The 26,420-nt window shown below is 40.5% G+C and overlaps 1 protein-coding gene across 1 annotated transcript; it reads left to right on the top strand.

Annotated features, from left to right (window-relative positions):
* SLC26A2 (solute carrier family 26 member 2) lies at nt 1-24,260 on the top strand. The gene is made up of 3 exons (XM_054976847.1): nt 1-94; nt 12,453-13,109; nt 14,085-24,260. The coding sequence occupies exons 2-3, from the start codon at nt 12,465-12,467 to the stop codon at nt 15,588-15,590; spliced, it is 2,151 nt and encodes a 716-aa protein (XP_054832822.1). The 5' UTR covers nt 1-94; nt 12,453-12,464; the 3' UTR covers nt 15,591-24,260.
* Nucleotides 24,261-26,420: the final 2,160 nt, after the last annotated feature.

Below are 26,420 nucleotides of genomic sequence, written 5' to 3'. Positions count from 1 at the left end.
GCTGCCAGGAAGAACGCCAAGAAGTTCTGGGACGGGGCCGGCGGCCAGCGAGCGAGTCGCGCGCTGCTCCTGTGGGGCGGCTCCAGGCAGGGATGTGAGTAAAATGAGGAGGGGGTGTCGGTGAGGGGCGGCAGGCGAGGGGCGCATGGTGGGGGAGCAAAGAATGCGGCGCGTTTTCTTTTTTAACGCCGCAACTAATTCGTTGATCTTTACGGAGCCACGAGACTGGTCGTTGTTTTGGCAGCCTCAGAGTTTTTCTGAGAAAAGCGGCGGGAGAAGAGTTTAGCCTCACAGGCACACGGGCCGGAGGATGATGGCACGTCTTTGAGATCTGGGGGGAGCTTATGGGATGCAGTTGGGGCACGGTATCAAGTGTTATGCTTTGCCTTAGGAATTAAGTGCGTGTGATGATGGACTTCTTGATAGATGGGGGATAATTCTTGCGCTACCATGAAATGTAGTATAGTAAACACCATGAGAGTCAGTGTGGTGTAGTGGTTAGAGTGTCAGACTGGGATCTGGGTGATCCAGGTATGAACCACAGCTCTGCTGTGGAATCTTGCTGGGTGAGCATGGGCCCCTCACAAATACTCAGCCTAATCTACCTCACAGGGTTGTTGTGAAAGTAAAAGAAGAGAGGAGAATTGTGTAAACTGCTTTGGGTCCCCATTGGGGTGAAAAGCCAGGGCATAAATGAATAAATGGATGGTGGTCATAAGATGCCAGACAGGTCTTTCCTGTTTCCCTACATAATTTTTTTAAAAAATGTTTTCCAAAAGAACACAAATGTTTCCTCTTTATAGCCGCAATTAAAACGAACATATGCATTGAACCTTTAACTTTGCTTCTCAATTATATATTAGTGCTTGGTAAGTATGTAGGTCTGAGATAGCTGTTCGGATCAGTCTCACTGTGTACTGGATTAGTGCATCCAATTTGTTAGCATAGTTGACTGTCTCTCCTCATGCACAGGCAGTAACTTGAAATTGTTTCTTCCTCCACTTCTACTGTAGTGTCCAAGGTGGGATTCATAGTCAGGGAGCTCAAAATCATGAGACCCAAATAACTTCAGGAGATAACAGCTGTCCGACGAGATATCATATGTAGAAGTGGGGCAAGAAGAGAAGTCAGCTGTATATGCTGCTTCCTTCACATTTCCTTAATATATACATAAGGCAATAAAGGAAATTTAAGAGAGAAACAGAATAGGAAAAAAATTCAGGTAGGAATTTGAAACAGAACTGCAAAGAAAAGGCATGGTGGGAATTAGATCATTGTATGGGGTAGAAGAGAGACTAGAGTGCATTGATCCTTTCTAAAAGATTTGCATGAGGGATGAAGATTATCTTTAAAATGTTTAAAGCAGAGTTGCAAATTGGATATTAACCTTTTACAACTAGGTCTCAGGAGGACATTTTACATAACATATCTCAATAGTATTCATACTTTTAAAACCAATAATATTTGGTTGTTTTTAAAACATAACAAACGTGATGATCAACAGTAAAATAAAAGAGAAATAAAATGTTAAAGACAAGTAGCATATATACTGACATACACATACACTGCTTGTGTGTGTTTTACACACATACACACACACAAACACCCCCTCCCAAAAGTTTACTAAATATGTACAGATCTGTTTTTTTCTAGAGTTTTAAATTGTTTCATACCTGCCACAAATATTTTCAAAAATCCGTGCATTTGGTTTTCATCAAAGAAGTAAAATAGAGGCAAAGAGCAATTAGCATAGGTTTTCTGGCTTCACTGTGACTTCTCTTGTGAAGCATTGCCTGTTTTGAGCTTTAGCTTTCATTTTGTTAAGTAACAGAACTTTTGATGAGAATGATATGCAGTGTATTTTGAAAAATAAAGGTAAATGTGCTTGCTTGGCAGGAAATCTCCGTTGATTTCAATGGAATTTTCTTCCAAGGAAGTACTTTGATGGTCAGAATTTTAGGGTTGGTTCATAAGTCAGTTGTTCTGTTGTCCATGGTGCACCCTTGGATTGCTGTTTGCGTGGAAATATCTCTGTAGCTGTAACAATTTCCATAGTCACTCTAGCTGTAAAATCTAACAGAAATCATTGTTAACTATGTATGCTAACCTTTCCCTGACAAAATCTTGGCCGTGTGTGACTAACAATAGACTGTGGATGATAGTGTTTGGAGAAACTGACTGTGTAAACAAACCATTACTGGTCACGTGAGAAGTATGAATTTTGGGGAAATTTTTATATATACCAATTGACTAGGGACTATACATAAAAGTGAAAAAAAACCCAGGCCCTACATAATGCTTACAAAATGCAGTGGAAGAGAAGGAGAATATTTTTTACCCTGAAAGATCCAAAGTAAAGGTGGATCAAAAAAGAAGAAAAGGTGTTCAATATGATGCAATCAAAAAGCAGAGAATTGGTGTGGTAAACGGGAAACAAAAGAAAAGGTGTGAGAGTGAGGCATAGAAGAAGCAGTCCTAAACTTAGTACGTTTAGTGCCATTAATTCAAAGCTGGGTGGGAAGAATGCATAGAGAATATGTAAGAAATGGTGCCAGTCCCTTGTGTTAAGCTTATAGGAGTCAGGTTGTTTTTTCCCCCTCTGGGAAAGTATTGTTCATTAGTATACCTATCCCTGGTCTTAGCTGCTGTAGTGATTAAGAGTACAAACTATCAGTTGAAAGGTCTGGTTCAGATTTCAGTTTACCTATGAACTTATTGGGTGACCTTATGCAAGCTGCTAACTCTCAGGTATAAAGTGCATATTATGGAGAGTGCTGTGGGTGCTTTCAACCCATGTCTTCCAAGTAATATATACTTAAAATAAACATGTGATGTGACACTATATCCACATTTTCTTGCTCTTCTCCAAGTGGCAGCCATGGAGTGGAGCATTTATGTGGTGATCTGTTGTTTTTCATCTATACATTACTGGGGAGACATGAAGGGTACCTGAATGCTAGTAGCCTCTGTCTCTATCACATGAAGTTTAGGGCCCACTTTCCATCTGTAACAGAGTAATAATGGTACGCCCCACAAAAGTTGTCTTAAAGTTTACTGATAATGGATGTGCATTTCTTGGAGCACTTTGAAAACGCAGCTCCAAGTATTATTCATTAAAATGGAATTTTGCAATTGTTCCCTGTTAGAAGATTATATAACTGTCCTGTATATGCAAAATGAAGTGTCTTCTGATTAGTTCACTAGATAATTCCTTGACACTAGTCAGAAGACTTTTGTGGTGCAACGGCCATAGGCAATTTGTTTGAGGGAATGGTTTGCCCCATTTTGTGGTTTTTGCAGACTGTGGATGATTCTCCTTATGAATATTTTGCTTGGTTTGTTGTAAAGTTCAGCTAACGAAACAAATAAATACTTTATTATGAGGCTGTTAGCTGGCTTGAAGTTGAAAGGCAGGAAAGAAATGGGGGAAAATAACGATTTTTCAGTATCTTTATTTTTTTGCAGCAAAGGACATTCTGTGAAGTGTCAAGTGAATTTTGGCTTGTACAAAAAACTAGATGAGATAGCGTAGTCCTTTGAATTTAAACATGTAAGTGTCCCTATCCCTGTTTCATAGAAAGCGGGGGGGGGGGGGCGTGGAAGTCTGATTTTTAAAGGAAATGGGGAGCATGTGGGGGAAATGTAGAACTTGCTTGTGGTTTACTTCTGTGCAGCCTTTTGAGGAGGGAGATGCCACAGATAAGTTCTTGGGCATCTCCACCCATACACCTTCTTTGCTTTTGAGAATCAGACTTCTCTGCCTATTGTTTTCCTACATGTTTCCATGTTTAAAAACCCAGAACTGTTGCTGTTCCATGTACTTTGATTCTGTTTTCTTTCAATTTCTGCAGAGAGCTCAACATTTATTCTTGTTATGACAATTTAATATTATATACATTTTTTACCTATTGGTGAGGGATTTACAAGAGCTATTGATGAACATTGTGGTGTGGTTAGGTTTCCCAGATTAAAACATCTAAAGAACAATATTTTATCTTCTTTTTGTCTAGAGGCCTGGTATAAAGGAGTCCCAGTATAACATATTTTTGTCTCATTAATATTGTAATACCTTAAATATTTGTAAGTGAAGTTCAGTCATGAGGCTGTCTCTAACCTTAGTGTCTGAAATGTATTGTTTCAGAGCAGCTGTTCTTTTGTTGACTGGATATGCAATGAGTCCATATGTACATGGTTGCTGTTCAGTGAATTGTACATGTATACAAAGGTGCACTAAGGCTCCCTTCTTACATTTCCTCTGCAATGTAGGAGTTACTGCAGCACAACGCCTCCCTCCACCACTCAGGTAATGTGAGAACTTTCAGGAGAAGCCCATGCTCTGGCTCCTTCAAACATCTGCATTGCCTTAATTTCCAGGAGGGTTGGGGTTAGAAGGTGCTGCAATGTGGGCTCTTCCCGTGACCTGGGCCTTCTCATGTTTTTGAGTAGCATAGAGAAGAAGAGATACACTGCAGATATGGCAAGAGGACAAAGGTACTGTAATTGGAGTACCAAAATGATTCTTAAAGCAAATGTGTGAAGGTATATGAGACTTACTTTCTTGCAAATCATAGTGTCTCAAGATGCATGCATGTATTACATCTTGGATCATCCCCATCTCTCTGTCTTAGGCAACTTTCATGAATTTGCATATAATCTTACAGAAAATGTTCTCTAGTGTGGGGTGGTGCTTCTTGCTTAATATCTGAAGTGGGAAATCATTTTTCCATTGTAGCTTATGACAGATGTCGTTCACCCATCTCACCACAGTGCAGTTTGCAAAGTCATTCTTAAGGTGACTCTGGAATACAGTTTTTATATTTCAAACCAATATTGCTTGGTGCACACCAGATCTTCCTTCAATAGTACTAGGTAGATAAGCAGGAGCATTGTTTGCTCAATATGCTGAGTGTCTCTTAATGAAGTGAAGCTACATTTGTACTTTCTGAAACTGGTTGGCCAAGCCTGCACATACTTTAAATGCTCATTTGTGCAGGTGTAATTCAGGTAGCTGAGTGACTGTGCTTTGGAAACTGTGCTTTGGGACTTGGGACTGTGCTTTGGAAAGCAACCAGGTCAGTGGATTCATTCTCCCAAGTGCCTACTGACCTTGGGCGAAAGCTCATTAGGATTCACACATGAGTAAGTCTTTTAAAGCAGTAAGATCTACAGGCAACCTAACTGATGTGCTCAGTTGAAACCAGTATGATGAGATTTCAACTTCTTTTTTTAAAGCCATTTTTAATTGGTATAGTGCTGTAATTAGGAAGAGGATTCTGTGTTCCACAATCCCAAAACTGACAAAAAATTACATACAGCTTTCTAAAGTTGCTTCCACATTAGTTATGAAGTCTGGCATGGATAAAATTTATTCAGTGATTACAGAGAATCCAGATGATGCCGTAGCCAACCTGTTGGTGCATTTTGGTGTTTTCAATATTGTCTTTTTGGCTTTTTCACAGACCTGATTTGTAATGGTTCTCTAGGCTTAAAGTGCAATCAAAGTGTCTGCCAATCCAGTTTGGGCCAGCAGCACACTATTGAGGCTTTCTGGCCTCCCACCTCCTCGCGTTGTTCTTTTCCTCTGTTGTTTCTCAGCTTGATTTTATTTATTTATACTCTGCTTTACTCCTCAGTGGAGGACCTAAGGTAGCCTACATTGTTCTTCGTTTCATCCTCACAATAGCCCTGTGAAGTAAATTAGGCCAAGTGTGTGTGACTGGCCCAAGGTCACCCATAGCTGACTGACAACTCTTTCAGTGTTTATGTCTAGAAAGAGACGATTTGAAAATGCAATACGAGGTAAACTACAGAGTTTGGCTTGACTAACTCTATACCTCGTGCAGCATCTTAAATTTATCCCCTAAGTTGATGCAAAGACTGCCAAATGTTTTCTGTTCTCTTCCAAAAGGGATTCTGTGTCTTATTGATTAGAGAGTAATTAGAGACAGTTGCTGGCATTTGTTAAGGCCTATGGAGTTTAAAATGAAATTTTATTGATTTGTTGCCTTTTGCCGAAAAGAGCTGGATGTATCTTAAAGCCAGCATCATTTGAAGTAGCTCTGCACCCAATGCAGACTTAGCATCATGTCCTGAAGAATTTCCTTTCTATTTAGAAACCTTTTTTCGTTTTTGTTAACATTCAGCCTGATAAAGAGTTCTGGTGAACTTGAAAGCTGGCATACTGTGTTATATGTCATTTGCTTGGCCCTAATAAAGCATATTGTGTGGATTGTGTTACTGGATTTTACTTTGAGACCCAGCAAGTTTCCATGGCAGAGTGGAGCTTCAAACCTGGTCTTCCAGATCCTCGTCTGACCATTACAGCACATTTGCTTTTCCTGTTCACTTATAGAAGACTGGGCATTCCTGGATCCATCCTTAATCAATTGGGGGACAGGGGCTTTGTTTACTGTTTTCTTTTTCATAGCCAAAGCTGCTGTTCATTTTTCATAATTGTAATTTCATAGGCAGGCAATTCTAATATTTTTTTTTAAAAAAATCTTTGAGCATTTTTTTGGGTGCAAATAGGGCTGCCAGATGGTTTCAACCCAAATACCAGACATACTCCATGTTTCTCATGCGTGCGTGCTCCAGAGGCCCCAATTACGTCATTTCCATTGAAAACTGGAAGCTGCGGGGGGTCTCAGTGGGTCAAAACCTTACCGGGGCCCAAAACATGGTATTTTCCCACACAGCCTCACATAGCACAACCCTAAGCCTGCATATTCACAAGTAAATCCCTTGGAGTTCAGTGGATCTTACAGTCTAGTTTAGGATTACAGCCACAATCAGTTGTGCTGCAATAAGAAAGAAACATGCCTCAATTCGTATACAGTGCCTTCCCTTCTTCCGTGTCTCCAGTTCATATATACTCTTCTCCCTCCCCATCTAACTCTTTTCTATTGGTTTCATTCAATGTCATGCAACAAACAATGCCTCTCCATTTAAACACTTACCTCCCAACCTTCCGGGGGCTTCATTTCTTGCTTTCCTTGACTGCATGATTCACTGCTTGGGCATGGAGGTGTAAAGACAGCTCTTGGGCTCTCCCAGTTTCCTCTGTTCCATTTCCTTCACATCCCTCAAGCCCAGGAATAATGTGAGGACACTGGCAATGCTAGCAATACAACTATCTTGGACAAGGGTAACAATTTAAATGCTCTTTTTCCCCCCAAGGGAGCCTGAAACTGCCTTTAGGAAAGATATGTTTATGTTTTGACCATTTAATTGTGTCCCCATCCTACCACTGTCAGTTAGCAAGCTCAGTCAGGATCCATCACTTGTTCTGGCCATTAACTTGAAAAGGAGGACAATTGTGAGACAGAAAAGGATTGCATTGGAAATCTGAGTAAGTGCGCTGCCATTGAATGTGATGTTGGTTCAGGTAATTGGGCAGTCAACTGGCGAGGTGGAGGCAGGGAGGTGGAGCTTAAGCTCTGCTCTCCTGGGCAGGGGCGTGCACTTTTGTGCCTTCCAGCAGATTGGCTGATGGGTGGAAGTACATGGGAGGAGAAGAGGGGAGGCAGAGCCTGAGCCCAAGCATTGCTGTCCTCGGCAAGAGCCCACACTAGCCTCCCGTACCAGAAGCTGAGACACCAGCCAGCCGTGTGACGTATCAGCAGCTGTAGCAACCTGCTGGCACCACCAGCACCTTGCCAATATTCTTGCACGCACAGGCACAGCAGCGGCTGGTACCACTGCTCATCTTGCTTGTCTCATCCAGTGCTCCCTACTGTGCAAAAAAACTGGACATTTAAATCCCTGGTATTTTCTTTGAAGTTTTCCTAGACAGTCCAAGAAAATACTGGACTGTTCGGGTGAAAACTGAACTCCTGGCAACCCTAAGTGCAAAAAGAAGATTAACATCAATGCTGCCTAAGAACTGATTAAAGACTTATTCAGAAATGCCATGACTGCTATAAATGAACGCAGAGTAATTAAATATAGAAGCAGGACTAGCTGTAAAAGGGAGGGGAAAAATAAAAATAATAGTAGCAGAAAGAACGGGACCTTTGTTGACCAGGACTTACTCCCAAGTAAATGTATACAAGGATAGGAGGCATTGTTAGATTTTTATGGGGAATATGGCACTGCACACAACATGGAACTACCAATTAAATTTCATTTGCAGCTGACTGCAGAAAAGGAATGACAGAAGAACGTAAAAGTGTTCTAGTTGAAAGCAATCTAAGAATGAGTAGTAATTTTTCATGGGGACCTCTCTCTCTTTTTAAAAAACAAATCCTGTGAATTGACGTGAATTGGTATTTCTTAAGGATGTAGTCAAAGAAAGAGGCTTTGGATGTCAAATTCTAACAATGGAAATAATATCTACACGGATGCAGCAAAATTCTCTTTGGGAGCAGTGGGCAAGAACTAAAGGACAGTTTCATGAGGTTAAGTATGAAACCAGAGTTGGCAATGTGCTCACGAGTGGTCTTGTTCTGTTACAAGCAGTACCTGCTTCATCAGTGGAAAAGGACTTTCTACACTACATAATGAAAGTTTTTATGCTAGTATACAGAAGTTTAGTGTAAGCGAGCCAGCTCCTTGCTAACAACATCTCCTTTCTTATTTGCCAGAAGTCTCCTTCTGTAGTCTAGACACTTATAAAGTATTCATATAATGAATAGACATCTGTTTCGATGTAGGCACATCCAAGAACACTAAGCCAGAGTAAATGAAGCAGGCACTTCAGTAGAGAATCTCTTGGAATATTCATAATTTCTAGACTGGTGGAGAGTCTTCTGTTTCTTTAATTATTATTTTTATAAGAGAGGATGGGCAATTGGTAAGCTTTCAGATGCTGAAGCATGCTAGCAAAATAAAGAGCAGCGTAAGCAACATATAGTAATTATTGCCCCATTACAACCCTTTTCCTGTTCCATTTTCACAAACATCATGAAGCACAGAAGGCCAACTAGCTCTAATTAATTATGGCACACCAAAATCAGTGTCTGCATTCCAACGTCTCAGACAATAGGTACTATCGCCTGGTGCTACACCATTCTGGCTTCATGTTTAGAAGCTTAGAACACAAGTAGAATCTTTGGTAAAGGGGGCTATAGTGGAGCACTGTTCCCAAACAACCGAGGAGAACAGTGAGCATATTGCTGTCACTCCGGGACTTCTAGAGGTACCTTGCTTCAGGACTCAGGATGCACACACCCAACAGAAGCCTTAACTCACTCCTGGGCATCTAAGGACAAAGTGCCTGTAGGGGTAAGCAAAGGAGGGGTTCCCTAAAGGAATAACTTCTGCAAGGTCTCCCATGTTTCTCCTACCATCTTTCCAAAATAATGATATTACTTTTTCTGTGGGGATCAGGGCTAAGTCATGAAGACGTGGAAATAGCATATTATTAGTACTTTTTTACCCCTTTCAATTTAGCATCTAGGTACATCTATTATATATTGTAAATGCTAGCAATTATTCATTGTCTCTCGCAGCTTTTTCTAGGCAACTCGCCAATAGGTGCAGAGGCAAGAACATTCCCTGTTCCCAATGCAATGCAGACATCAAGTGAGAACAGTAGCAAACAACCAGTGTTTCCTTGTAGGGTTGTCTTGTTCTAATAGGACTATTGTGCCATTGCAAGTGCTTGACAGACACCCCAGTCTATCACTGGGATGCAGCTGCAGTTTCCAATATCGGAGCAAGAGCTAGCTGCCTTTCCCTGAGTTTCATTATTCCATGTACTAATAGCTTCCTTCCTACAGGCATTGTTTCCCCAGCAAGGTTTCCCCTTCTCACGAGAAGCCTCAGGGTTCCCCATTTATGCTTCCTCTCAAGTGAACTGTGGAACTGGCTGTTTAATATGACAAAATGCCTTTGCTTCTTTCCCTCCATTTAGCTGTCAAAAAGGTGATTCGTTGCTAGTTCTCTGTACTTGCAGTATAAAGGGATTCAGGCCCAACATTTTCATGGATCTCTGGATTGTATCTGCAACAAGGCTCACACTACCTGTCTCACAGTGGTGTACACTGATATAGATGATGTAGTGCCTTGTGATGTTTGAGTTGTCTATGCAGTGGTTGCATTCAGAGTTCATGACAAACAGATTTGTCTGTGATGGATGTAAATATAGGTTGTCGCTATGCTTGTGTGCTCTCTTGCTGCTCTGTCCTCTCTCTTCTCCTTGTGTGTGAAGCACAATTGATGGCTTCCTTGTTTAGGAAACCTTGAGTCATCTCCAGTTTGCTGTGACATACAAATAGAGGCACCTGGGTAAATTGGAATATGTTTTCTCCTTACAAACAGGGATTCCAAAATGGGATTATGCAGCAGTACTTCCAGGTGCCTGCATTCAGGTGTCATGCTGAATTAAAGTTAGATTCAAGGTTCTCAAACAAAAAAAGCTTCACCCATCGTCCATGTACAAGTGAAAGAGTGAGGGGAGCAAGTGAGCATAGCTGTGAGCTGTGTTTGTGCCCATTGTGGACCATCCATTGTTTGTCGTGGTGTCTGAATGCAGCTATTATGGGATCATCTTGCCTTTGGTGTGAAAGGATCAGTTCCTTCTCTGCATGGCTAAAGGGATGGATTAGCAGGATGACTGGCCAATTGCAACTGGTATCAGTTGCAATTGACCCTTGGGGAGCATGGTTCATTATGATATCTGAAAATTTAAAATGGTATCACATTTCTTTCAAATTTTTCCTGGATGTGCTTGAGATCCTAACTTCATTAAGTTGGCATTGGCAGCTATCAGAATAGTTAGGGCATAAGATTGTTGTGCCCTAATTTTAGCTGTTAAGTAAATTTGCAAGTTTCTCAGTTGCAAGTGGAAATGATATATGCTGTTGATACCAAGAAAACAAAGGAACAGCATCTCCATCTTTGGAATCTCAGCTTTTAAAACCCATTTCTCATTTTTGGAATGTTCAACCTTCTCTACATCATCTACATCTACATCATCTTGCATATCAATTCAGATTTCCCATGTGTGAAATATGAATGCTCTTGCTTGTTGAGCAGGCCACATTGCAGAAAGGATTAAATAACAAAAATGTTCTATATGCTTGAAGTGTTAATGAAAGGTTGCTAGGAATTTTTTTTGCTATATTTTGAGGTGTTCTACAGAACTTAGAAGGAAGTAATGTTGTGGTAAATGTTCCTTGAATGTAAGTTTCCTGTTTGTATTTTATTCAGTAGAAATGCCACAGAAGATTGTGGATTGTGTTGCCAACTTTGTTTCTAATTTAAATGAAATCACTTGTGGCAACTTTACAGCTTCTTGAGCAATCACTTGTAAAGGAAATTTCTCTGATATCTCCCATAATGTTTTCTTGGAGAATCTATTGCTAATAAACTTGTAAAAGATAAGTCAATAAAAACTGTAAGCAATGTCAGGAATGTGGATTACCCCAATACACAGTTTGTTTAGAAATGTTTTGTTTCATGATCACTGATCTAGGGGGTGTAGCAAGATATTTAAATAATTGTATTTATTTATTTATTTAAAAATTGTAACGTATCCTTTATCCCAGACAACTAGGATCTAGTTTGGGGCTTGACTGGTTGTTTGCCAGTGCAGTATGTTGGATGTGGAAACAAGTATAAATCCTTGCTGAGCCTTGTAGCTCACTGAAAGGCTTTGGGGCGATATTATCACTCCACTTGTTATATCATGAAGTTTGTTGAGAGGATAACAGTGAGTACTGCCTAATGTGTCCTGCCCAGAAGTGCTCTAAGGAAGAGTGGGGGACAAATGTGACAAATACAGCAAGAAACACATGAGAGTGAAGCCAAATGGCACAGAATGTTAAGGACTCCAGATATGTAAAAGAAGCCAATGTGGTGGTGGATGAGTTCTGTGGTGTTTAAGGCCATTTTCCAGTTTAGTAGTAACTAGGGGGCAGTTTTGATCAAGGAAATGGCACACTGTAACCATGATCCCCCTTGGGGGTCTAAAAACTACATGTTGGAGGTTCCAATCAAGGACCTCCAAGAGAATTGTTGAACTTTACTCTGGAGTTAAAGAAACACCCCTCCCCTTAATCTTCTTGAAGAGTTATATTCAAATCCTGAAAAAAGAAAAATGAGCTAAGTGTAGTTTTCTGCTTCCCTGAATTGCTACCATACAGTGGAAAACTGCACGCTAAGTACAAAATCCAGTTCTGTGCTCTGTGTATATGTTAACACTCCAGTGCATTTAAGGGTTTCTCTGTAGCCCTCTAAATGCATGGAGCTGACCCCCAGCATTGAAGTCAATGGTGAAATCTTTTAAATGGAAGGTTTGTATGTATTCCAGCTAGCTGATGGTGTGCATTCAATCTAGTGTCTAGCACTAATGTTTATAATAAATGACTGAACATCAGTCCTGTCTTTCTCAGAGGGTTAATTTTTGTTGCCTTTGTTTTAATAAGCCTGAAATGTTTAGGCTAATACACAGATAATAAGCACAAATTTGTCTTTTTGTTTGTTTCCCTCCCCCTCCCACTATGTGGTAGAGAGCCTTGAGGATGGCAGCGGAAATGGAAGCCAGCCATGTCCATTCCATGTTCGAGTTGGCAGAAGTAAATGATGGCAAACCAAAGTGTCATCCTAGAATCTTCCTGGAGCCTGTAGAAAACCACACCAGCGTCAAGGCATATGTGATGAATAAAGTGAAGAAAGCTTGCAGCTGCACTCCAGCTAGAGCCAAAGACCAGATCTACAGTCTCCTCCCTGTGCTGAAGTGGCTCCCCAAGTACAATCTGAAAGAGAACCTCTTGGGAGATGTTATGTCTGGTCTGATTGTGGGAATCTTGCTGGTTCCACAATCCATTGCTTATTCTCTGTTGGCGGGCCAGGAACCTATCTATGGTCTGTACACCTCCTTTTTTGCCAGCATTATTTATTTCCTGTTTGGGACATCCCGTCACATCTCTGTTGGCATTTTTGGTGTACTCTGCCTAATGGTTGGAGAAGTGGTAGATCGTGAACTACAGAGAGCTGGATTTGATTTGGAATCTGGTGCTCCAAGCAGTTATCATTCAGAAATGAGTGTTCTTGTAGCTAACAGCACACTGGGGCTTGTGAACCAGACATCACAAGCATTATGTGATAGAAGTTGCTATGCAATTACTGTTGGTGCCACTGTGACTTTCATAGCTGGAGTTTATCAGGTAAGAGTTAACAGTTCAAAGGATATCTTTTCCTCTTATTGTCTTCCTATTAAATGTACCAGGTTGGTGAACAAGCAGCATTACAGCGTTACATATTTTCTTTTGATTCAAAGTCAAAAATAATGTACTAATTCATTAAGATCCATAATTCTCACAGATCAGATGTGGTTGCACCTCTTATGCATATTTGTGTGTGTGAGTGTTATGTACCATCAAGTCACTTCTGACTTATGGCAACCATGGAAATAAATCACATTGATCTTGGTGGAATTACATCCTGGTAAATTTTTTCTTAAGCCTTGATCTCCCCCACCCACCCCCCACAATAATTTTTTTCTGACTGTTTTGTCTCATTGTTTTGCACTTCAGTGAGATTATTGGCACTCAAACACTATTTCTCCCCACTCCGTTGGATGGCTGGGTGAGGAGGGAGTTAATGGAGTAACGGGGGGTTGTTGCGGATCACTGTTTTTATAGGAAGGTGATTAAATAGAAAAAATGAGATTTCAAGTTACAGAAGGGCATTGGTGAGGGGTTAGTGTTGCATAGTGTTTTGTGAATGCCATTTCCACCTACTTGAGCATACTGCGCCACAAATGCTCTTCTTTTTGTTTCCTTGTTTCTAGATAAGAGCATTTGCCGTTCTTTTTGTTTACTTCCTTCATGCCATCTGTGGGTGCGTATGAGGGAGTGGAGATCTAACCTTACTCTTTGCTTTGCACTCTGGGTTTGCCAAGCCAAATTACAGACACAAGACTATATATCACTCCATTGGTTAATTGCTGTGGGGTTCCAGGTCTAACATAAGTTTTAAAAAAACTCACGACCTCTCTACTCATCATTACAAACCAGAGGTGCAGTTTAACTCTTCAGGTGCAGTGGCATCCAGCTGCGTGGGAAGGTGTGACCGAGCCATTGTTCAGGCCTAGGGTGCCAAACTGTCTTCTGATCCTTTGTGTTTCTTATTCTTTTCAGGTTGCCATGGGCTTCTTCCAGGTGGGCTTTGTTTCTGTGTACCTCTCTGATTCCTTGCTCAGTGGATTTGTTACAGGAGCTTCCTTCACAATCCTCACTTCACAAGCCAAATACCTCTTGGGCCTAGACATTCCTCGGAGCAATGGCATTGGCTCCTTTGTAACCACCTGGATAAACATATTCAGAAACATCCACAAGACCAACATCTGTGATCTCATCACCAGCCTTTTATGTCTTCTTGTTCTCATCCCAACTAAAGAGCTAAATGAGCGGTTCAAGTCCAAACTCAAGGCTCCCGTGCCTATGGAGCTACTGGTGGTTGTGGTAGCTACACTAGCATCTCATTTTGGCAAACTGAAAGACAAGTATGGTTCAAGTGTAGCTGGACACATTCCAACTGGCTTTCTGCCACCACAGCCACCAGACTGGAATCTGATCCCCAGTGTGGCTATGGATGCGGTGGCCATAGCCATTATTGGTTTTGCCATCACTGTGTCTCTGTCTGAGATGTTTGCCAAGAAGCATGGCTACACTGTTAAAGCCAACCAGGAAATGTATGCCATTGGTTTCTGCAATATCATCCCCTCTTTTTTCCACTGTTTCACAACCAGTGCAGCTCTTGCCAAGACGCTTGTCAAAGAGTCAACAGGTTGTAGGACTCAGATCTCTGGTGTGGTGACTGCCTTGGTCATCTTGCTTATCCTTCTTGTGATCGCTCCTCTGTTCTACTCTCTCCAAAAGTGTGTCTTAGGTGTTATAACCATTGTCAATCTCAGAGGAGCCTTGCGGAAATTTGGTGACCTGCCCAAAATGTGGCGGTTAAGCAAAGTAGATACAGTGATCTGGGTAGTCACCATGTTGTCTTCAGCACTGATAAGTACTGAAGTTGGACTTCTGATTGGGGTGTGCTTCTCAATGCTATGTGTCATTCTGCGGACTCAGAGACCAGAAGGACAACTACTGGGCTGCGTGCCAGCATCTGAAATATATGAACCTCTTCTCGCCTACAAGGACCTTCTGACAATGCCAAGCATCAGAATTTTCCGTTTTGAAGCACCACTCTACTATGCAAATAAAGAATGCTTCAAATCCATGCTGTACAAGCAGACTGGCGTCAACCCTTTGTGGGTGCTGGCGGCAAAGAAAAAGGCAGAAAAGCAAAAGTTTCATGAAGAAATGGCCAATTCTAATGGAAACCAGGCAGCTGTCTCAGTGCAGCTTGTCACTCAGCCATTGGAGTTCCATACTATAGTGATTGACTGCTGTGCAGTGCAGTTCTTAGATACTGCTGGGATCCAGACGTTAAAAGAAGTTCACAAGGATTATGGGGAAATAGGCATCCAGGTACTGCTGGCTCAGTGCAGTCCTTCTGTGAGGGATTCTCTAAACCGAGGGAAGTATACTAAAAAGGGAGAGAAAAATCTCCTCTTTCATAGTGTGAACCAAGCTGTGGAATATGCATTATGTGCTTACGGGCAGAATGGGTGCTATGACTCTGAAGCCTAGTGTAAGATTCTGTGCTGAATATTTGCCAAATTCATATATCTGTGTGTTAATGCTGGGCATACACTCACACAGATATAAAGGGCTACATCTATCCATATGATACTGATTGTACAAAATATAAACAAATGTGTTATATCTGCTGTGTTGGATAGCACATAGAATTTAGTAGTGACTAATGACTGATAGTGTGTGTAGCCTGTTCATGGCAAACATTAAGAACAAATATTCTTAAAGCTCTCTTTCTCCTCTTGATGTTTACCGTGTACCAAATTTTTTTGTCTCCCATGACAACTCAGACTTGGGCTTGAATAGACAGCACCATCTTTCTGGATGGCACTTTGCCCTGAAACAGTAAATGTCATTTTATTTATTTGATCCCTCTCCACAGTTCTGAGCAGGCAGAGCAATTTGCATTTTGCCTACTTCTAAAATTACTGAAAACAGGCGTGTTGCTGAGTTTGACTTGTTTAAAGCCAAGTGCTTTAAAAATTTTTTTTATTCATTTATGTCATTTATAGTCCGCCTTTCTCACTGAGACTCACTAATCTCACACTGAGATTACACAGTGTGAGATTAGTACAGTCAGTTTCAAGGACATTTTAATAAACAATGCTATGGGGTAAATAAACACAGTTTTACAAAGACATAGCATTAGTAAGAATCCAATACAGAGTTGAAGAAATGCTGAAACAGAAGATAAGCAATTCTAGGGCTGACATTAGACCACATGAAGCACAAGTAGCTCATAGGAGCACATAAGTGCCTTTACTAAAATGCTAAACAAAGGATAAGGTACCCAAGTTTTAGCAATTTTATACTCATTTTAATAATGTTCTTTTTAATGTACGAAGCAAATTGTATATTTGAAAATCTTTGGAAACCAAAGCAGTAACCCTTCTATTAAGAAGAACAATGGAATGCAGCTATAGGGTCATCGAAGTGAACTTCAGGGTGGCTTACAAGTAGTTTCCCAGTGCTGAAGAAGCAGAGAGAAAGTGTCTCTGGCAGCTGGCTGTAGGTTACTGCATAATGTGGAAGGATTCTGTAGATTAAGACTTGCATTGCACATCTCAGTGTATGTGACTCAAAAATGTCTTTGCATAAACAAGAGCTTGAGTTTGTTTTCAAGTTCCCATTAGGTGTGTAAAATGCAAACAACTAAGACTGAAGCGAAAACTACTTCTCATCATTTTAAGCCTGTCGATGCATTCCGTCACATCTGTTAATGGTGCGGGCGCTATTTAAGCAGGGTTTTTAAATGATCAATTGTAAGTATATATTTTTGGCAGAACATTCTTTTGCAAACTTTGTTGAACTATTTCTATTTTAAAGTGCTCTGGAATGGAGCATAAAAAGAAGAAGAAAGTAGAACCTCTGTTATGTGCAATTACTAGCTTTCCTAGCACATAGAAACATGGGCTGTAACAACTTCATTATTATGGGAGTTAATTATGAAAAGACTTTTCCTGTACAGCCTCATGTGGAAGCACTGCAAATTCATAGGTATCAGCCATGGTAAAATTCTTATTTGATTATGCAGTTTATTATCAAAGATGAGTTTCCCTGCAGTGGGGGATTCTTTATAACGTGTGTAAGGTGCCATCAAGTTGCAGTTGATTTATAGTGACCCAATAGGGAATATACAATTTCAGCTATAGGCGAAATCTACTAATTTAGTGTGAGAGAAACTTCTCTTGCTTCTGAGTGATCAAAGAAATCCTAGGAGGCTTTGACAATTGATTGACATCCATTAGGAAAAAATACTTGAACTGAAAAATTTTGATTAGGAAAAAAACAAATTGTGTGATGTATAGGTTATATTTAAAAGCATTATGTGTAAAATATTTTATTGGAATGATACTGCAAAGATTTAAAGACAATATAGCATGTATTTCCCTTACACAGATAAAATTTAAGGGGAGAAAATGAAGGCACTGACATTGACACAGTAGTCCTCTCATTGAACTGCATGATATGCCCTGGATGTGATTGTCCACCTGTGGATGTCAGTGGGGCACCTCATCACTTGCATTACTTGCCAATTCCATAACAGATTGGTGATGATAATATCCGTTTCACCATGTAAGAAGGGACATATAAATGGGCATTTTAGCTTTGGTTTTGTTTGGACCTGCATAGTCAATCAGTTGAATTCATTGCTTGATTTTTATTTTGATGATTATTGTGTGTTTATGATTTCATTCCCCCACCCCCAGTTTACAAATCAATAAAACATGCATAGTACTCTCTCACACATAATTCCTAGGTACAGTCACTTGTGAAACATTAATAACCATTTTTAAGTTGTTGATCCTGTCTAATATTGTATTGGCAATTGCATCAATTCATTGTTACTAATACTAAGAAACAATGAATCTTTAGAAATGGAAAATTCATGAGAAAATAAGGCACTAGAAAAAATTCCATTTGAAACATTGTAGTTTATAAGGGTTCGTTTCCCCTGAACTGCTTCTGTTGCTGTTCCCAGGGTAGCAGTTTTGGGGGCACAGGAGGTGGTAGAAGATGCAGAGAGTCAGGACAGAAATGTTCTGGAAGCAAAACTCGGTTTGCAGTTCTTAGAATCCAACCCATTGTACTAGGAAGCCTTTAGCAATAGTTGCATTGAAATTAATGGGATTTGTGTAGCTTTCACTTATTTTAGTAGGAGTGGTGTAGCTAACTTAGATAAACGTGAAATGCCAGTCAAACTGTCAAGAGCGTATACAAATAGAAGTAATTTTTAAAAATAGGACTTCATGGGAGATAATGCTGAATTCCCTCTTTTACTTTTGTGTGATTACTATGTGACTGTTGGTTTTAAAAAGACTTTTACCCCTCCCCCCATTTTTAAAGAGTTCAAAAGTAATTTATGGCAATTAATCAAGAAAATTAGCCTATCAAATTCAAAACTTTATCTCCAGTATGAAACAGAAACTCATTAGGAAGACAAGAATATATTAATTGCACACTTAGAACTCCAAACTGGATTTAAACTGGCTTAGTTCCCTGGAAATAAAAGGAGACCAAGGTAGATTATTCTTCTCTGGATTGTCTTGATGGATTTTCTTGATTTTCTTTTCCTTATAGGAATATAATTTTCAGTAACATTTTAAGGAAATTGAGTCCTAAACTCTGTAAAGTCTAAGATGAATACCCTCAGTAGTTTCCATGGCTGCCACACTTAGCTAAATTCTTACAGAAGTTTTGCATTTTAGTTAGAGCTGTTTTTTCCTAATCAAGAAATTGCACCTTTAATAGTATGGTAGGTAGAAATTCTGCAGAGAAAGATTTCAGACACATGCTTTCTTCTAACAGAGATGGATGAACGCCTTGCTCAGCCCTCTTTTGTGTGTGTGTAAATAAATAAAGCAGGCACATGTATTCCCACATTGTTATTAAGAGCTGTGTAAATTGCTTGCAGGAGCATTCTGATGCTCGGAAGATAGAAAGTGGCCCTGAAGAGTAGTTCTGTGTTCTTCCAGCAGGGTGCTCTGCAGGCTAACATTCTGCACGCGAGAGAAGGGAATCTTGCAAAAGGGCTTAATGGCAAGTGTAAATGAAGTTAGACTGATTCTGGAAGACCGGAGGAAGCATTTTCCTTGTGGTTCTTCATATATTGTGGTAGAATACAATTCAGGTCTTGATTTCTTTTATAAATAAATTTCTAAGAGTACCATACTACAGGAGACTAGCACTGGAGAACTGAACCACCCTGGCTGTTTTTGCTTTTCTTTTCAAATCTGCAGTAGTGCTAGAAAAAAAATTGTTTTGCCAACTGCAAGTGTTATGGTTCATGCTTTATGTATACCTTGAAGAGCTGGCATAAATGCAATACTTCCCATCCCGAGGTAGGGAAGGAAGAGGAGAAAACAGATTGAGGCTTTTAGTAAAGAAAGAAATCACCTGCACCTTTGCAGTGGCATCCTAAACAGACTTAGACCCCTCTAAGCCCACCAACATCAATGGATTTAGAGGGGTATAACTGCTCAGAATGGCACTGCTAGTCTTGTGCTCTGAATGGTGAAAGGATTCCAACTCCAGGTTCCCAGTGTGGCTTTGCCATGTTAAAGTTGTGGTTGCCAGTTGCATTTTAGCTCCTTGGTGTCAGCATGTTCAAGATTCACAGCTGATATAGTGGTTCTCTTTATGGGTTCTACCTCATGCAGAAGTGCCTATTAAATGGAAGAAGCTGAGTTTCTACCTCCAAGCCTCTTAACTTTCAAATGCTAAGAAGACGTTGCCAGCAGGAGTGATAGAAGTTGAGATTTTTGGAACCCATCTTTATATTAACAACAGGGCGCTATGGAAATTAATATCCACAAACCTTCAGTTATAAACCCAACATGTTTCTTGATTTATCTTTTGACTCTTACAGATGCTGTTTATAGCAGTTTCTGTTACTTCTAGCACAGTTAATGCACTATAAATCCTGGCATTTAACAACTTAACAGATTTTACATTTTAAATGTGTGCCCTTTAGTAAGTAATATTGCGCTAATTATAATCTTGAATTTACAAGACTGGTAAACTATAAATGATGAGTCTAAATTTTGCTTGTGATGTTCTCAACTGGAACAATTTCCCTTTTTAATCACACCATCACTGTTTTAGTTAGAGTGGCTTGTATCCTGCTATCCAGTTATTTCGACAAAATGGCATTTCCATCTACAGAGGGAGTGGCAGTGCCCCATCCCACTATGTCCCTCTGCTGTTCCTGAAGGTCTGTTAGCTCTTCCAGAGACAAAATTTCAGGGAGCTGCAGCAGGAGAAAGAAATTGAAAAGTCCCAATCTGTGAAGACCATGGATGATTGAAGATACACCGGTATTTTATTGTGCCTTTTATTGTGTTTGCTTTCTGACAAAAAGACCAAGAGGGTAGTGTAGGACAAAACCCAAAATAATACATAAATGGGCCTATTGGTTTTTCGTGGAGACACTATCCCTCTGACACAGCATGTTATATACCTTCAGCATAGCCTACAGTAACATTGTAATTTATGCAGTGTATACTCCACCAGGTGCAACCATACGCTATTTAAGAACCATTTTGCCCTGAGAGGAGGGGAGAAAGGACAGGATTCCTTCCATCCCCAGTTGCCACTATAGGACTGCTATCTTGAGATAAGGGAAGGTGGAACAGCCTGTCAGATAATATGACTGAAAGAGCAGGTGAGAACATCTATTAAACTCTTAATAAGACTATGACATGGATGGAAAGTAGCTGCCTCAAGCAATGTTTGTGAACCCTCTGGTGGAAAGTATTCTTTGCATTTTTATTGTATTATCGCCTTAGAGAAGTGGTTCATAACTACAGAAAATTACTAATGAAAAGGAGATTGGAAAGCCATATAAATAACAAGGTATCAAACAAGCATATCTTTAATCTGGGGTATAATTATTCTGTAGTCTGTAACTCAGACCCACCCACCCTCATACACACACATATGGAGAGGCATGTTGTTTCTAGCACACACCTATCATTGCAGTGTTGTTGTTTTTTTAAAGTATTTGATTGTACTTCTTGAACAATTGTGAACTTTAACATAACTCAGGTCTGGATTTGGTAGCCGTGAATGTATTTAAGGGGGGATTTAAAATGAAATTAGACATTACAAGTGAGATGGAGCTGCCACCTCACCATGTAAACTTTCTATCTTCCCATAACACTATGTGTCATGTCATTCTGCTATACATTTTCCCATCCACCACCTCCTTACATCATTGCCTGGCACATGCAGGAGAATTCAAAGCATAATGACATCACATCATACACTATGTTCTACTACATATTACTGGCAAGAGGAGACGACAAAAAGAAGACAACATATGTCTCTTTCAGTGCCTTTGTGATTACTGTCTCCATCATTATCAGAGCATTGCACTTTAGAAGGGGAAGATTGTCAGCAATGCATTCTGGGTTTTTAAATACACACGCTCTCGCTCTTGCTCTCGCTCTCTCTTGGTTCAGGAGTATATATTACTTTTATAAAGATCCAGGCAACAAAAGAAGCACAAATGAGAGAATGATGTAAGCTGTTTGTGTCCTCACTGAGGAGAAAGGTAAGTGAGGGAACTTGCCATGAAGATCTTGAATAAACTGGTAAACAGATCTGCCCAACTGATCAAATTTTCCTTCCTTTTGATAGGTAAAATCGGGGTATTATAAGGGGAACCATGTGGAAGTTTCACGAAATCATTTTGTTGTAAGTGAAGTAAATAAATATCTTTAAAAATAAGACAGTTAACAGTTCCAAACTAAAAGTCAATATGTTCATTTGAAAACAAATTTACTTTTGAACCACTGTAATCCAAATTCTGCCCCCATGAAATACTGGGTTCTGAAATGTGTATAAATTACAGAAGGGCTATCAAAAGTGGAGTGCCGTCTTTGCATGCGTAATACTTGAAGATCAATTCCTGGCACCTTCAGTTAAAGGGTTTCAGGCAGCAGTTGTTTGAAAAGACCCTGCTTGACTTAAGACGCTGAAATACCGCTGCCAGTTGAAGTATGTTGGCCTAGATGGACCAAAGGTCTGACACAATGTAAGACATGTTAATATGCAGGTAAGCATGTGCATATATTTGCTTAATATTGCTCATCTTCTTGTGCTAGTCTTGGGGATGGAGAAACTACTTCACAAGGCACTAAGGTGACATGACTTGTTTTAACCACTTCATGTTTTCTGTAGGCACCTTTTCAAGGTGATGATAGCTTTCCAAGAATCGAAATAATGTCCCAAGGCAATACAGCCCTTAAATTAAGTACACAGTGCTGATCTCTTGATAGGGCTATCTATCGACATAAACCTAGGTGTCATAGTATAGCTTTGGTTGCAGAGTCTGGCAAGCTGTTTACCATGATAGTAATTTTACATCCCTGGCCATATTGCTAATTCCAAAGCTGCAATAATACATCTTCTAAAGTACATTTTTTTTAAGTTATAGAATATTTCACTATGTAGTCTGTAATGATCTGTGCTGGAGTGTAAGCAAGAATAAAAATGGCCATTGTGTGCAAGGTATCAAACATGATAGGATTTGCTCTTTTTTCTAAACAGAAATGTGTGTGATTATTTTTCTCTATAAAGCCTTAAAATTGCAGTATGTTTATGAAGGGACATTCTTGCGTAATGTAGCTTTCTTGTCTGATACCTGATTTTCTTAATTAACTGTAAAGTGATAAAGGAAAGGAGCATGAATGTCTGACAAATGTTACAGAGGGGTCCTCTTTCTCTTGCTGCTGGGAGGTGTGCAAACCAGCACATGCTGCTGCTATTCAGCTGCCATCCACTTTTCTGGGGGTTGTCAGATATCAAGGGATGGAGGGATAGAAGTAATTGTAGTATTGAGCTGGCAGAATAAATGAAACAAAGTGCTTCCCCCTCCCCCTCCCCGTGAGGTTGTATGAATATATTTTCACATTAGCACTCTGTAGATGTCTGATAAGCCTAGGCTTTCAAGAAACCCAGGGAGAAACAGTTCTAGGTTTTACCATGGGGTAAAAAATTCAAACTCTTATGATCCAAGGGTTTGATTCTTTTATTACCTGAATGTCTATTATTATTGATTCTTTTATTACCTGAATGTCTTTGTATAATTTACCATTTAGCTACTCTTAATATACAGGTGCATTATATCAAATATAAGTCATATAGAAAGCAGATACTTTATAGGCCAGAACAATTTGATGGTTTGGATCCTATAAGATCCACACTCAGAGCTTACAGAGTGGGACTTTCCCACCTCCCCACTTACATGCGCTCAACCTCCTGAAATTCTGTTGCTGGGGGCAGAGGACCTTCATCAACAGTACAGGGGGGAGAAGTGGGGATCTGTAATAGGAGAGGAGATGCTTTAACTGGAGGTGCCAGGGAATTAAGCTGGGATCTTAACATTAGTGAAACAGGTTGTGGGATCCAAGCCATTACTTCTTGTGGAGCCCAGAGGTTTGAAAATGATGTTCTTTCTTTGTCAACAAAAACATCTATTTCCTGTATGTATAGAACATCTGTTATCAGCTTTCCCTTTTTGACAGTCTCGTAAGCATAACCATCAAGAGATAAGAGTATTTTATTTCTCCCACATTTTACACTACTTTTATATCTCTGTGAATGTGAACTACTACCAGATAGAATTGAGCATCAGAAAATAGCCTTCTTCCCTTATCAGCAATACGAAATGCCATGTAGAAAGCAGTGTGCATTTGTGAACTAGGCAGGAAGCAGCAAGAAAGTGGGAAGGATGCAAGCAATGTCCTCTGGTTCCTTGTACTAGTAAAAGAACCCATATTCCCAGGTCTAACAAGGCTGTTGCTTTGGAGCCACTGTACTGTCACAGGGATCATGGGGGACTCTGGCCTGGTCTCTCCAACCCCATCATATTAATTTAATGTAACATTAAAATCCTACTTGTAATACCACTCTTGAAACAATATCCCAAGAAAATCAAGTGAACCTAACTTTGTAATACCAAAGTGCTGTAACATCCTGACCAAATAACGTTTTGTGAATATCTGTATTTTTTACTGGGAAGATCAACCGAAGTGCAAGAAAAAAACCCAAAGAATGAATGAATGTTATCAAGTGTATATCTGGTACTGTTAAATTCCAGCTGCTTAAGATTTTATGCTTTTCTAATAAGTCTTGAAGGAGCTTTGGACAGATGAGACAATTTTGTATCAGTTTTTCATATGATTGCTTTAAAAGTTTTTTACTATTAAAATATTATATTTATAACTGTATAGATGTCTTATGTACTTTTCATTTGACCACTCTACTGGATAACAGGCCATGAATGGTGATGGTTTTTAGAGGCAAATAAATATTGGGGCAGCAGGACCTATCTCACCTCAAACCAATTTCTCACAAAAGGGGGGAGGCATGATTTAAAGCACCCTGTGAACAGAGAAGAAAGGGAAGATGACCCCTTTCCCTGCTTGGACCTTATTCACAATCATTTTTTCACCTCAGCTGTTTTTTTCTCCAACTGGAGACTTATATTTCTGGTCTCCAAGGCATGAACTACATGTTTTGATTTGTAATACGGTGTGTTGCGGTCCTCTCAACCTGACTTGTACACCAACAAATGTCAGGAGTGGAGAGGTGACTTGTTTTCCAAGTACCCAGGCCCCTGATTTGGATCAGAACCACAGCATGGGGTAGAAGGGGCTTCAGCCTTTCTCCTGTGTCATTTTTCCAATCCAAAATGACCCCATCAGTACACATGCAACCCTCAACAAAGGAAATAACTCAGCCCCCCAGTTAGTGGTGGGAAAATAGGGAGTACATGATGTAGCTTGGCCTTATATTGCATTTATATCCCCCTTTTCTCCCCAGTTGAGACTCAGAGCAGCTGTTGGTCTGCCTTTCCTGTGTGTGGTAATAAAGTGAGGCAGATTTGTTCCCTCTCTATTCTGAAATAAAATGTTTCCTCATATGACAATTTAGGTCCAAGCTACACATGGTAGTAACAAATTCACATATGTGGGTCTACCCTTTGTTAAATGGGGGGAAGAGTGTGATGCAAAGGGGGCATAAGGGTAAGGGTGCCAAATTTTTCACCTGCTTGTGATTAGACATGGGCACAAACAGAACCCCCCCCCCTGAACATGGTGTTCATTGTTCGTTGCCATCCACGAACATTGATGAACATGATCCTGTTCACAAACATGTTCATTGTTCGTGGGGGCCAGCAGGCTCTCCTCCAGCCATCAAGATCCCTAACTGCACCACTCCCAGAAACCCTACCTGAACAGGCAGCAGGAAATGTACCAATAATAAATAATAGCTTGGCCCTGGAGCCTGGCAGCAGCCCTGGAACTTGAAGGGGTAGATCTCTAACTCACCACTCCCAGAAACCCTACCTGAGCAGGCAGCAGGAAAGGTACCAATAATAAATAATAGCTTGGCCCTAGAGCCTGGCAGCAGCCCTGGAACCTGAAGGGGTAGATCCCTATCCCACCACACAAGCTCCAGTGCACTCACCCGGTCTCCCTCACAGCAGCTGTCTCTCCCTGAAAGCCAGAGCTGGGAGGCCCCTCCCCCCTAGTCTTTTCCTCTTGTAACAAATTTGGAGCTCCAGTCCATGCTTGGAAGGAAGACTTGCCTATCAAGCTAAATTCGGCTTAGATTGGGGTTTCCAGGGCAACAGCAGGAGTTCAGACAGAGTTCAGACAATCCCTGCCTGAGTTGCCATGGGAATTGATTGCAGGTGCCAGACTGGCTTGAATGAGGCTTGCAATGACCTCCTGTTCATTTAGAATGTGGCCTCATGAACAGCTTGTTTGTGAACAGCAGATTGGGCTGTTCGTGGATTTTTTTAGTTTGTATTGCTGTTCGTGCCCATCTCTACTTGTGATCCTTCCCCCCACCCCTGCACACACAAAAGTCCCTCCTAGGCACTTTTCTCCCTGTCAGGCTTTAAACGAAGTGAACCAAGCTGGGAGGAAAATATGGAGAAGGGGTGAATGGAGACAAGGAGAGGCTTCAGCACACTCTGCTGTTATGCCTCTCTTGCCTTCAATTGATACCCCAACCACTTTACATGTGAATGGACGCCTGTGTTTCAAACTGTGCTTCTGCCACAGTAGTCTTGTGTAATTTGGCTCTTAGGGACAAACAGCATGTAATGTTGACTGGAACTTGCAACATGTTTTTTGCTTTTTAAAAATAATTGGGGGGGGGCAAGGATTGGGGCCATGGTTCTGGGGAAGGGGTCAGAAATTCCCCCTCTCCTTTTGTTCTATTGAAATTGTCCCATCCGCTTTTAACGTTAATATCTATACTGTACCCATCCTTCCCCTTAATTGGGGGGGGGGCGGTTGAACTAGG

The sequence above is a fragment of the Eublepharis macularius genome, chromosome 4 (assembly GCF_028583425.1).
Source record: "Eublepharis macularius isolate TG4126 chromosome 4, MPM_Emac_v1.0, whole genome shotgun sequence".
NCBI classification, from domain to species: domain Eukaryota; kingdom Metazoa; phylum Chordata; class Lepidosauria; order Squamata; family Eublepharidae; genus Eublepharis; species Eublepharis macularius.
The sequence above is the reverse complement of the archived record's forward strand: the minus strand, read 5'-3'. Positions and strand labels throughout refer to the sequence as shown.

Coding starts and splice junctions, on each gene's coding strand:
- SLC26A2 (XM_054976847.1), top strand. CDS start 12,465: ATGGCAGCGGAAATGGAAGCCAGCCATGTCCATTCCATGTTCGAGTTG. Junction 13,110..14,084: donor TCATAGCTGGAGTTTATCAG/GTAAGAGTTAAC, acceptor TATTCTTTTCAG/GTTGCCATGGGCTTCTTCCA.